This window comes from Sorghum bicolor, chromosome 7 (assembly GCF_000003195.3).
Source record: "Sorghum bicolor cultivar BTx623 chromosome 7, Sorghum_bicolor_NCBIv3, whole genome shotgun sequence".
Classification (NCBI taxonomy): domain Eukaryota; kingdom Viridiplantae; phylum Streptophyta; class Magnoliopsida; order Poales; family Poaceae; genus Sorghum; species Sorghum bicolor.
The window spans coordinates 52384250-52398172 of record NC_012876.2 but is presented as its reverse complement, the minus strand read 5'-3'; the positions used below and the strand labels follow the sequence as shown (position 1 = coordinate 52398172).

Below are 13923 nucleotides of genomic sequence, written 5' to 3'. Positions count from 1 at the left end.
CATCAGGCCCGATCTCCTCAATCGGCCACAATGCTCCCACTCTGGCTTCCATCGTGCATCGGGGTGTGCGCCTCAAGAAAGTTACCACCAGGAAAACTCAGACATCGCCAACGGTAGCTGCTTCCACTCTGGCGCAAGCTTTCAAGGCAGTTTGTCAAACCCTTTTCATTTATGCTGACTATCTTTGTATCGGCTATCTGTGCTCATAAACTCCTTTTTGTTGTTGCAGCAAACTGGTGCATCGGCAAAAGCCAAACGCCAAGGTACCGATGCCCCCCAGTCTAGCCAGCCAAAGAGGAAGGGCACCCAAGGTGCTAAGGCTGGAACAAAGCGCTAGAAAGTGGCAACTCCCCCTCCTCCTCCGGTGTCTCCAATCCCGGTGGAATCTTCCCCTTCTTCTCCAGAAGTCCAGACACAGCAAGCACCATCTCCCCAACCAATGCAGGAAGCACCACAGATGGAAGAACCCCAGCAGGAAGAACCTCAAACAGAAGGTACATCAGCTGACGTGGGTGAACAAACAACTGGCCCGGCAGGTCCAGTTATATCATCGGCGGTTTCCCCGATTCAGACAACTGTTGTTCCTCCTCCGGGTAACATATTTCAACAATACTTCCGCCGATAAACTTATTCTCATTTAGTCTCATAACCCTTCCTGTCTTCTTTCAGTCGATATCGTTCCATCGGCAACATTTGCCGATCAACCTGTAGCTCCATCGGTATCTTTGGGTCAAAGGCAAGAAATTGCCTTGAAACAAGTAAGTCATCCAATTTTTCCACCAGTATCGTCTGCCGAAGCTTTGACCATAAAAATGACTTATTTCATTCTCATTTTCAGGAACAAGATTCTCCCGATAGCTTATTCTCCTTCGCCATTGATATCTTCGAAGAAGAAGGTGAGGAAGCAAGCTCCTCTCGGGCAATTGGGACTGTGTCGGCAGAAACCAGGGCTAAGCTGGAGGAGCTATCGGCCATACTTCATCAAGACACAGCTCAACTGGTCAACGATTCTGACCCAACCAAGGCCCTGTTCAAAACCCTTAGAGGCCAAATTCCTGCCGATGCTGAAGAAACCCTCTTCCATGCTGCACACCTAGAAAGCCGCCAGCTACAGTACCAGAGAGCCACTCGACGCCTTGCCGATAGAGCCGCTCAAATCCAGCTTTCTGAGGAGATGATGAAAGAAAAACTCTTAGCCGATGAGAAACATAAGAACATCGGCACCTTAAAGTCCTCAGGTGATGCACTGAAGCAGAAAGTATCTGATCTATCGGCAAAAAGAGAAGCTCTACTGGCCGAACTCAAGCAAGTAGAGGATGCTCTGTCCCAAGCCCAGCAAGAAGAGAGTCAACTGCCGGAGACCATCAAGCACCTTGAACAAGAACGAAACGTCCACGGTCGCAAAGCGCTGCAGTTGAAGAGGAAGCTGAAGCCGATAGAAGGTTCTGCCGATGATGATATCAAAGAGATAGAGACAGCCAATCAGATCCGGCTGCGCGCCATATCGGCAATCCAAGCGCTGCTGAACATCTGAAGCTTTCATCGGCAACACACCTTTGTTTTCCCGCTTTTAGCTTTTAGTCTAGCCGATAAGACTGTTATCGGCATCTTTTGAAACATTAAGTCTGCCCCCAAACATTTAAATCCAGCCGATAGGAGTGTTATCGGCACTTAAACTTTTATGCATCGACCCATATGCTGGGGTAGTATTTCTTTAAATATTTGCCATTTAATGCTCTAGGAAATTCAACTCCTTCGAGAGTTTCTAGAATATAGGCATTACCAGGAGCCGAGTGTCTTATCCGATAAGGACCTTCCCAATTAGGAGACCACTTCCCAAACTTCGAACTTTTAGTCCCGACTGGCAAAATCAACTTCCATACCAAATCCCCATCGGAAAACTCCTTAGCCTTTACTTTCTTATCATACCATCTAGCAACTCTCTTCTTATTTTCTTCTATACTCATTAAAGCCTTTAACCGATGCCCTGCTAAATCATCTAACTCATCGGTCATCAAAGTGGCATAATCATCGGCAGCCAATTGATCTTGAAAAGATAATCGCCTAGATCCCGCCTTAATCTCCCAAGGCAACACTGCATCATGTCCATACACCAATTGATAGGGTGATACCTTGGTCGATCCATGACAAGCCATCCGATAAGACCACAATGCTTCATTTAATGATGTATGCCACCGCCTAGGATTTTCTTCAATCTTTCGTTTAATAAGCTTGATAATTCCTTTGTTAGACGCTTCGGCCTGCCCATTGGCTTGAGCATAATAAGGAGAAGAATTCAACACTTTAATTCCCATACCGATTGCGAATTCATCGAACTCCCCTGACGTGAACATGGTGCCCTGATCGGTAGTAATCGTTTGGGGAATCCCAAATCGGTAAATAATATGCTCCTTCACAAAATCAATCATATTGGCCGATGTGACTTTCTTCAAAGGAATAGCTTCGACCCACTTAGTGAAATAGTCAGTGGCAACTAGAATGAACTTATGCCCTTTGCTAGATGGTGGATAAATCTGGCCGATCAGATCGATGGCCCATCCCCGGAACGGCCAAGGTTTTATTATAGGATTCATAGCCGATGCGGGTGCTCTCTGGATATTACCGAACTTTTGACAACCTTGACATCCCTTGAAATATTTAAAACAATCTTCAAGTATGGTTGGCCAAAAATATCCATTCCTTCGAATCATCCACTTCATCTTAAAAGCTGACTGATGCGCTCCACACACTCCTTCATGGATTTCCCCCATCAAACTTCTGGCTTCATCATCACCCAAGCATCGGAGAAGAATTCCGTCGACAGTTCGATAATACAATTCATTTTCAAGGAGCACATACTTGGTTGCCTGAAATCGAACCCGTCTTTCAACTTTTTTGGATGGATCTTTTAGATAATCAACAATTTCTTTCCTCCAATCACCGGCACCGACTGCCGATGTCGCATTAATCATTGGCTGATATCCCGAGGCATGTTGAGCTAACCGATTAGCGTCTTCATTATACAATCGGGGAACATGCTCCAATCGGAAGTCCTTGAATTCCTTTAACAGTTGCATACTTCTCTCGAAATAGGTTATGAGAACTTCACTTCGGCATTCATAGCTTCCGGCCAATTGATTTATAACCAACATAGAATCCCCGAATATTTCAACAGCATCAGCACGAACTTCTCTTAACAACTCCAATCCCTTGATCAGAGCTTGATACTCAGCCTGATTATTTGTTGATGTAGCAACAATCGGCAAGGAAAACTCATACTTCCTCCCCTTAGGAGAAACTAATACAATGCCGATTCCTGCCCCCCGGTCACAGGTAGATCCATCAAAGAAGAGCGTCCAGGGTGTAATTTCCAAGGTTTCCACTAGACCGCAATGCTGAGTCACAAAATCGGCCATAACCTGCCCTTTGACTGCCTTAGCCGATTCGTAACACAAATCGAACTCTGACAGCGCTAAAATCCATTTACCGATCCTACCACTCATAATCGGCATAGATAGCATGTATCGGACCACGTCATCTTTGCAAACAACAGCACATTCGGCCGACAACAGGTAATGTCTCAGCTTGATACATGAAAAATATAGGCATAAGCACAGTTTCTCAATGGCCGAATACCTGGTTTCAGCATCAATCAACCTCCTACTCAAATAATAAATTACCCTCTCTTTCCCTTCAAATTCTTGAACTAAAGCTGAACCGATAACCGATCCATCGGTAGATAAATACAATTTGAAGGGCTTCCCTTGTTGGGGTGGAACTAAAACTGGAGGATTTACTAGATACTTCTTAATTTCATCCAGAGCCAACTGCTGTTCTTCTCCCCAAACAAACTCTTGATCGGCTTTCAATTTAAGAAGAGGACTGAAGGCACGAATCCTCCCAGATAAATTCGATATAAATCTTCTGATAAAATTCACCTTGCCGATCAAGGATTGGAGCTCGGTTTTATTGGTAGGGGCCACTATTTTATTGATGGCATCAATAGATCTTCGACTAATTTCAATACCCCTCTGATGTACCATGAAACCAAGAAACTGCCCTGCCGATACGCCAAATGCACACTTGTTGGGATTCATCTTCAATCCATGCTTCCTTGTGCACTCCAACACTTTTCGTAAATCGGCAAGATGCTTTGAGAAATCTCCAGACTTAACCACCACATCATCAATATAAATCTCTACGAGCTTGCCGATGAACTCATGAAATATAAAATTCATAGCCCTTTGATAAGTAGCACCAGCATTCTTTAACCCAAAAGTCATGACTATCCATTCAAATAGTCCAACATGACCGGGACACCTGAATGCGGTTTTTGGAATATCCTCCTCTGCCATGAATATTTGATTGTAACCTGCATTACCATCCATGAAGCTGATGACCCGATGGTCAGCCGCAGCATCAACCAGTAGATCGGCGACAGGCATTGGGTATCCATCCATCGGCGTAGCTTTATTGAGATTCCTGAAATCAATGCACACCCGAAGCTTCCCATTCTTCTTGTAAACCGGAACAACATTGGAAATCCATTCGGCATACCGACACTGCCGAATAAACTTAGCTTCAATAAGTTTAGTGATTTCAGCCTTAATATCAGGTAGAATGTTAGGATTACATCGGCGGGCTGGTTGCTGATGTGGCCGAAATCCAGACTTGATGGGTAACCGATGTTCAACAATTGATCGGTCTAAACCAGGCATCTCTGTATAATCCCAAGCAAAGCAATCTTTATATTCCTTTAATAAACTAGTCAATTGTCGCCTACACTCAGGATCTAATTTAGCACTAATAAAAGTAGGCCTAGGCTTATCACCACTACCTATATCTACTTCTACCAAATCATCGGCCGATGTGAATCCCTGGCCTAATTTTCCATCATCGGCGAATCTATCCATTAAAAATCGTCGTCAGAACCGACTGCTTGGATCGGTGGAATCTCATAATCGGCAACTTTGAGAAAATCTTTCTCCCAAACTTCTCCTGAAATGCACCTGGTCCTTTCGTAAGTATCCGCTTCTGCCGATGCGACAACATAAGAAGAATCTCCTGGGACGATCTCAATCTTGTCACCTACCCACTGAACCAAGCACTGATGCATTGTAGATGGGACACAACAATTGGCATGAATCCAATCTCTCCCCAATAATAAATTGTAGGCACCTTTTCCGCTGATCACGAAAAAAGTTGTCGGCAAGGTTTTGCTGCCGATGGTCAACTCTGCACATATCGCCCCCTTGACTGGAGACACGTTTCCTTCAAAGTCTTTGAGCATCATATCGGTCTTGGTCAAATCTTGATCCCCTTTCCCAAGCTTCCGATATACTGCATACGGCATAATATTAATAGCAGCTCCACCATCAACTAGGATCTTGGTCATTGGCTGCCCATCAACCCTTCCTTTGAGGAACAAAGCTTTAAGATGCTGCCTCTCGTCATCGGCAGGTTTCTCAAAGATAGCCGTCATCGGATCCAGAGCCAACTGAGCTATCTGATCAGAAAATTCCAACTCATCGTCACTGGCTGGTGCAAGAAACTCCATCGGCAACATGAAGACCATGTTGACGCCTGCCGATGGACCTTCCCTCTTAGTGTCTGACGGCTGCCGACTTCCAGAGTTCTCTCCCTTGTTTAGCTCCTCTTGCCTTTCTCGTTGCAATCTCCTTTTCTGTGTCTTGGTTAATCCTCGAGGGCACCATGGAGGAAGTGGCCTTTGCCTTGCCGTCGGGCGTCGGTTCTCCCTTGACTCCATACGATGCGTGTTAGCATCCCTGCAGAATATGAATTCATCGGGAACCCGCGCATCAGCCATTCCTTCGAGCTCCTCTTGGTTCCTGGGAAAATACTGGACACGGTCACTAAGTCTGTTGTGCCCACTAAATCTGCCCCCCAGCCGGTCATGAACTGACACCCTTCCTCTGATCGGCCCATTAGCTCGCCGTTCATCATCATGATAATGTCGATCGTTCCTATCGTACCGATCATAACCGTTGCATTCAGGGCAGTCTCTGACAGTAGGAAGCTTGATATTTTCCTCCCAACAATGGATGAAGAATGGACAATTCCAATGATCCCTGTGCCGATTCCACTCCTGTCGGCGTCTTTCTTCTTCCCGTTGATAATCTTCCTGCTGGCGCCGATACCGATCTTCCCGTTGTTGCCATCTCTCTCGAGGCCTTCTATGAGTTATGACGATACCAGATCAAGGAAGCCTTCCTGAGCTAGTTCCTTCCTGGACCAAGCCCTTACTTCTTGCATCGGCAGTAGTAACTTGATGCTGAGGATCTACCGATGCACTCTTCTCAGCTGTCTCCGACGTTAAGACCTTAGCCTTCCCCTTAGCATCCAACATGTTTGTCGGGAAAGGATGTTGGTCTATCTTCATCGGCTTCTGGGCTTTGGAACTGTCAAACTTGATTCTCCCGGACTCTATAGCCGATTGCAGCTGCTGTCTGAATACTTTGCACTCGTTGGTGTCATGTGAAGTTGCATTATGCCACTTGCAATATCTCATCCTCTTCAACTCTTCTGCCGATGGGATCACATGGTTAGGTGACAGTTTGATTTGACCTTCCTGAAGTAGAAAGTCAAATATCCTATCGGCCTTGGCGGTGTCAAAGGCAAACTTCTCTGGTTCCTTCTGCCCAAAAGGACAAGACATCGGCTTCTTGTTTTTTACCCACTCTGCCAAACCGATTACTGGTTCCTCATCGGAATCTGAGCTTGTTGCTTCATCAACAAATGACACTTTCTTATTCCATGCCCTCTTAGGCTCGAAAGGCTTGATGTCTTGATCCGATATCCTCTGCACCAAATGACTTAAACTTTCGAACTCCTGAGAGGCATACTTATCCCTGATATGTGGCAACAAACCCTGGAACGCCAAATCGGCTAGCTGCCGATCATCCAGAACCAGGCTATAGCATTTATTCTTGACCTCTCGTATCCTCTGCACAAATCCCTCAACCGACTCATCATTACGTTGCCTCAACTTGACCAAGTCGGTGATCTTCTTCTCATGAACCCCCGAGAAGAAGTATTTGTGGAATTGCTTCTCTAGATCGGCCCAAGTAATTACTGAGTTGGGAGGTAATGATATGAACCAAGTAAAGGCCGATCCAGACAATGATGATGAAAATAGACGAACCCTCAATTCGTCCCTGTTACCAGCCTCTCCACATTGAATAATGAACCTGTTGACATGCTCCATGGTTGACGTGTCGTCCTGTCCGGAAAACTTTGTAAAATCCGGTACCTTGTACCGATGTGGAAGCGGGATCAAATCATACGCTGGAGGATACGGTGTCCGATAAGAATAAGTGTTGACTTTGGGTTTTATCCCAAATTGTTCTCTCATTATTTCAGCAATCTTATCGGCCCAATACGCATCGGCATCTTGCCGATGAGGCGGCTGCGGATCTGGCACTTGGTGGCGAACCTTCACGTGTCTGTTCGGGACGTGACCTGCATGGAACATTGTATTGGTCACCTGTCCTCCAATCTGCGGACCACCAAACTGCTGTCCACCGATTGGCTGTCCTCCGAGTTGCTGTCCAAAATTTATTGGCTGGTTGGGAATCCCCTGACCTTGGAACCCGGGATAGACCTGCCCTTGCTGGAACCCTGTAGTCTGATAACCCTGCTGGGGCGATTGTGGAAAGGCTTGCTGTCCAAGCCATCCATTATTAGCGTTCATCGGCATAGGTGCTGCCGATGATTGGTAATTGGGTACCGTCGTTGAATCGACATACCCCGACTGGGCCATAGGCCTCTGTTGCATGAGCATTGACTCTGCCGATGCATTGGGCATCTGAAACATTGAATCTTGAGGATTCCCGGTGTGAGGCCTTGCAGTAGTAGTTGTGGTATACCGAGGACTCTGGTTCACCGGCGCATTGGGAGGTGCCGATGTCATAGGAGTTTTGCCCCTCATGTCAGTTATTTGTGATGTTCCCGGCGTCAACTCTGGAGGCATACCATAACCCCACCAGTTGGGAGGAAGAGTCAACCCTGACATTGCCGATGCCAACATATCTGTTGTCAGTTTATGCTGCCCAACTGAAATTTGTGGGTTGGTTGCCATCGGCATAGATAGTGCACCAGTAGTCCCCAATGTACTTGGAGGGACGGCAGACTGTGTACTTGCATTCGTCAAGGCAGCCGATGGAGCCGTGACCTCTGGTGCCGTTGGCTGATGATGGGAGGGCCCCACATAATCTGGCGGGATTTGTCCTTCCTTGAAAGTTTTTGCCACGGCGTTGAAAACCGTATTAGACAGTACACCAGCTTGGTTAATCAACGCTCGATTGATGACATTGTCAACCATATCTTGAAGCTTGCCAGGATTGGCGTCGAAGGTGACCTGCCGTGGTGCCGGCAGTGCATCTTTCTGGACCACTTCGCCGCTCCTGTTTATGCTGAAAGACCTCAGGCATTGCTGCTTGAACTCTTCCATGGCTTGGGCAATAGCTTGCTTTTGCTCATCCTTGAGGTTGGCCTCCGTCACGGGGATGACGTTCTCTTGATCGAGGTCAGAGATCGACATGTTGATCTTGATCTTGAATCTGTCCCACTGGGCGTGCCAAAAGATGTGTTGATGCAAAACTGATCTGCAAACACAAAGGGCTAATACCCGATTCAAACGTTATGGCGTGCCAGCCGATTTGACCTTGCTATCGGCAAAGGTGATAACTCGAATACTTTAGTCCTGACAACAGCGATGCGCCCGGATGTCACAGCTAAGAGGTACTCACGCGGAACTCGAGAACACGCCGAGCTTAAGTCGACGAATTCCTAAGAACTCGTAATAAAAAGAAAAAAGTATGACGAAGTCGTCGAAAAGTAGATGCTGTAATATGAGTAAAAACGTGTGTTTGATTGATTTCTTGATTCCTTATTACAAGGTCCTAGGGTTTATATTTATACCCTGCTCAAAGAGCTACAACCAGACACGATTAGAATTCGAATTCCTAATTACACGGAATCCGTATACAAAACGATGCAAATAACTAAGGAAATAATAAAACTATCCTTCGTGACAAACCGAAACTCCTCCACATGACAACTGGCAGCTTCCGGACTCCTCCTTCGCATCATCGGCAATCCCCTTGCCATAGTCATCGGCAGACCTTTTTATCCAGCCATCGGCACCATATTACTGCCTGTGGACTTAGTCACATTCAACCTCTCCCTCATCGGCAACCATCCTCATCAGCAACCCGCATCGTACTGCCACCCTATCCTGCCATCCTAGACACGTGCCCAAAAATGGTGTCAACAGGTATCATGCACAACCCCACAGCAATGGTAATATTATCGCTCACCCTTCAGATGGAGAAGCTTGGAAGGAATTTAACAAGTTGTATCTAGAGTTTGACAAAGAGGTTAGGAACGTGCGTCTTGGTTTGGTAACTGATGGTTTTACACCTTTTAGTGCTCATGCTGCCCCATACTCCTGTTGGCCTGTCTTTGTTGTTCCATATAACCTCCCTCTTGAAATGTGCACTAGAAAGAGCAACATCATCCTTGCACTCGTTATTCCTGGCCGTGAACACCCAGGGAAGAACTTTAACGTATACATGGAACCACTAGTTGATGAGCTCCTGGATTTATTTGAAGAAGGTTCTCTTACTTATGACTGTTATAGAAAGGAAAACTTCACCATGAAGGCAATGGTGTTGTGGACCATTCATGATTTTCCTGGATATGGCTTAGTAGCATGTTGGAGCACACACGGGAAGCTAGCTTGTCCAATTTGTGGGTCTGACATTAAGACATTTAATTTGAAGCATGGGAAAAAACCTTACTGGTTTGATTGTCATAGGAGATTCCTTCCAGCTAGCCATGCATTCCGCAAAAGTGTGAAATGTTTTCGTAAGAAAACTAAAGTTACAGATCCTCCACCAAAGCACCTATCTGGTGTTGAGATATTGGAAGAGTTAAATCATCTAACTCTTGATAGGACAGGCAAGAATAAATATGAAGGGTTTGAAGTCCCACAATTGGACAGATATTAGTTGTTTGTGGCGATTGCCATACTGGAAAATGTTGCTTCTCCGACATAACATTGATCTCATGCACAATGAGAAAAATGTTGCAGAGGCACTATTAGGCACAACTCTAGATATCGCAGATAAAACTAAGGATAATATTAAAGCACGTCTTGACATGGCTATGCTTTGTGACCGCCCAACTTTTAACTTGATTAAGAAGCCCAATGGCACATGGTCAAAACCGAGGGGAAAATATTGTGTTAGTAAGGATGATAGATCGGTTATCCTCAAGTGGTTCAAGCAATTGAAGTTTCCAGATCGCTTTGCTGCTAATTTTGGTAAATCTGTAAAGTTGGATAAACATAAATTTATTGGTATAAAAAGCCATGACTTACACATAATCCTCGAGCGCCTACTGCCAGTTGCACTTAGGGGTTTCATCCCTGAGAAGGAATGGAAGGATATAGCAGAATTATTTTTTTTATCGACAAATATGTGCCAAGGAAATTGATCGAGAGATAATGCGTAAACTTGAGGAGGAGATTCCAGTTCTTCTGTGCAAGCTAGAGAAAATGTTTCCACCAGGGTTCTTTAATCCAATGCAACATCTAATTGTGCATCTTCCATATGAGGCAAGGGTAGGCGGACCTGTGGCATTTCGTTGGATGTACCAACATGAGAGGTAATTATTTAGTTTTTCTAAATCAGTTAGGTCAGCTCGGTTCATTTTTTTTGTTATTATGTCACTAAACATTCTATTAATATTTTGCTAGGTACATGCATGACCTGGGCCTGAAAGTGCAGAAGAAAGCTAGAGTTGAGGGCTCTATTGTAGAGGCTGAGGTTGTGAAAGAGATAACTGACTTTTTTTTCTGGATATTTTGCTGACCATGTTCGTACTAGATGGAAAAAGATTGACAGATACAATAGTAGAGGAACACACGTGAAGAATGATGGCTGCAGTTTAGATGTTTTCCAATACCAAGGCACCCTTCATGGTAGGGGCGTGCCTCGTGATCTCTCAGAACAAGAATTGAATGCAGCGAGGCTATATATTTTGACCAATTGCTCTGCTGTAGATCGTCATCTTGAGTAAGTGATGCAAATAACAATTTTTTAACTATTCTAGCATAGGTTCTATAACTGTATATATTTGTAGGTCATTTATGGCACAGAAGCGTGCTAATAATCCTAGGTTGTCAGTGAAGGCCCTGGACCAATTGATGACAAATGAATTTGTGGACTGGTTTAAGAACACTGTAAGGTCATATTATTCCTTAATTAGCCAAATTTCATCAACACGTGTGTATATATATTTTCTAATAATCATTTTTTATAGTGTAGAAAGGATACTGAAGCAGATGAAGACTTGTGCAATTTAGCCAATGGATGCAAGTCTAGAGTACTATCATACAGCTCGTATGATGTTAATGGCTATAGGTTCAGATCAGAGCGATATGAGAATTGCCGTGCAAAGCTGACCACAGTGAACACAGGGGTTTGTTTGACATCATTCACCTCAGATGATCAACAACTTGACTATTATGGTGTAGTCGAGGATATTATCAAATTGTCTTTTAATGCTGGTAGAAAAATTGAAATGGTTCTCTTACAGTGCCGCTGGTTTGATCCCATCTCTGGTCTTAGATCTGAACCAAAACTAGGTTTGGTGGAGGTCAAGCCATCTTCAAGGCTGGTGAATTTTGAACCCTTTGCCATGGCTCACCAAGCCACACTAGTATACTACTTGAAGTACCCTTCTCCACGGTCTGATTTGCGTGATTGGTGTGTTGTTAACAAGATCCAACCAAGGACCTTGACCAACCTTGACAGAGATGCTGCACATGTGCCACCTACTAGAGATGTATTTTTCCAAGAAGATGAGCTACAGGGAAGCTTCTCCATTGATGTTGATGGCTTGGTTGATGACGTACCTGTATCTTCAGAGGCCATGGATGATGTCCTTGATCCCCAAGACATTGAAACTATAGAAAAGCAAAACAGCACTGAAGATCAATTGAATGATGACATTTCTTATCATGGGAGTAGTAGTGACGAAGAGCAACAATTACTTGAAGAAAATAGCGACCAGGAAGATATTGGCGAGGATGAGGAAACCACAGATGATGATTCCTTAGAATTTGATCATGATGATTATTGAATCCTTATTTTAATATGTACATTAGTATCTTACTATTTAGCTTTCATGTCGAACTAGAAATATGTCTTCCCAGTCTGAATGTGGTGCATGATTGTTCGATTGATGATTTGGTTCACTTATTTTACTTGTGTATCACCTAATTTTTTTGTGCCACCTCATCTTGTTTAATAAATATTTTATGCAACGTACTAATTTCCATGTATGAAGCAGGATGAGTGGCAGCTTGAAGCATAGACCTATGTCATCATCAAGGTCAGTGGGTTCCATATCAGCTGCTCCAAGGGAAAATAATGGATTGGCTTGAGCAAGTCAGCAAGCAACCGAGAAAAAGAAAACTCGATCAAGGACTGATAGTGGTGAAAGACTTCCAGAAAGTGAAAGACCCACAATCAAGGCTGCTGGAGAGTAAGTAAAAGACTTCCAGAAATGTTTAGTGTTCAGCATGTAGCATGTCCTATTTTTTCTAAGTGCTGATGTAATGGCAATTTAATCAAGTGCTCATTGTTTAGATTAAATTTTAGCAAGGACAGCTTATCCATGATGGAGAACAAAATGTCTTGTCATTAGTTTAGTAGCCTACTTATAGATAGTTGTATGCACCAGCATAGTTATTTAAAAAGTTTGCAAAGACTAAAAAAAGTATGTTGTATTTTTAACATTCCACATCTTCTGTAGGGTAGGTGTATTCAGTAATGGCCGGTTCCATGATGTTTTTCTTTAACATTTCATTTATGTATCATATATCTTTTATACCTATATGATGATGTCATTTGTTTTAATGTAAAATTATCAGGAAGTGGGAAGTGCATCCTTATCAAACTTCTCGCAAACCCCCAACTGTAATTGGTGCTCTAGTTCGAGAGATGTATCCTGACTTTGTTGATACACCAAATGGGAAGAAGCCAGTGCTAACATGGGAAGATTTCAAGAGGACTACCATAACTGGGGTATCAACTGATAAGAAAGTATTGGAAGAGTTCTGGGTATGTGTTACATGTACACAGTAACTACAACTTACTAACTAACATTGCTATTATGTATAATGTATCTGAACTGCAACTAACTATAATATAATTGTCCAATGGCGTTTCAAGTGTCTTCCAGAAGATAGAGCCAAGGCAGATGTTGTCTTGGAGTTAAAATTTAAGAACATGGTGCCTAAGATATTAAGTGAAGAGAAGCGGGCTGTCACAAAGAAGCTATATAAGGATGGTAATGTGTGAAAGGTCCAAATGGCTAGAGGGGGGGTGAATAGCCTATTTAAAAAATCTCTACAAACTCAACTAGACAAGTTGATTAGTAAAACAAAAGGCGAAGCAATTCTAGCACTAGCTCAACTAAGCTATGCAAGCCACCTATACAATCTAGTACAAGGCTAAACACTAAACCACAACAACAAGAGAAGGCTAGCTATACTCCTAAACAAGAAAACTATACTAAACAAGCTAAACAACTAGCAAGGTAAACAAGTTAGTAAAGGAGTGGAGAGTGATGGTTATACCAACGTTGTAGAGTAGAGATATGTCCAACCAATCACTTAAAATCACAATCACAATAGATAATCCTTGGCAAGAGATGACACAAGATTTTTTACCGAGGTTCACTTGCTTCCCGGCAAGCTAGTCCTCGTTGTGGCGATACACCCACTTGATGGATCATGAGCTAATTGGCAATCCAAAGCCAAACCCTCAGCAGGTGCCGCACATCCACTCACAAGATGGGGATCCTCCAAGCCACGAGTAATCCACTAGAGTA

At 43.9% G+C, this 13923-nt stretch overlaps 1 protein-coding gene across 3 annotated transcripts; it reads left to right on the top strand.

Annotated features, from left to right (window-relative positions):
* Window positions 9274–13405, top strand: LOC8073527. 3 transcript variants are annotated; one of them, XR_002454819.1, is made up of 5 exons: window positions 9274–10689; window positions 10781–11099; window positions 11167–11266; window positions 11352–12573; window positions 12962–13405. XR_002454819.1 is itself a non-coding variant. In XM_021464608.1 (5 exons), exons 3-4 carry the CDS (start codon window positions 11174–11176, stop codon window positions 12166–12168), a joined length of 915 nt encoding a protein of 304 aa, XP_021320283.1. In that variant the 5' UTR covers window positions 9280–10689; window positions 10781–11099; window positions 11167–11173; the 3' UTR covers window positions 12169–12573; window positions 12962–13405. The 3 variants fall into 3 exon arrangements, 2 of the variants coding, with proteins under 2 accessions (XP_021320283.1, XP_021320282.1); XM_021464608.1 differs by having other exon boundaries at window positions 9280–10689; window positions 11167–11271; XM_021464607.1 differs by having other exon boundaries at window positions 9292–10689; window positions 11347–12573.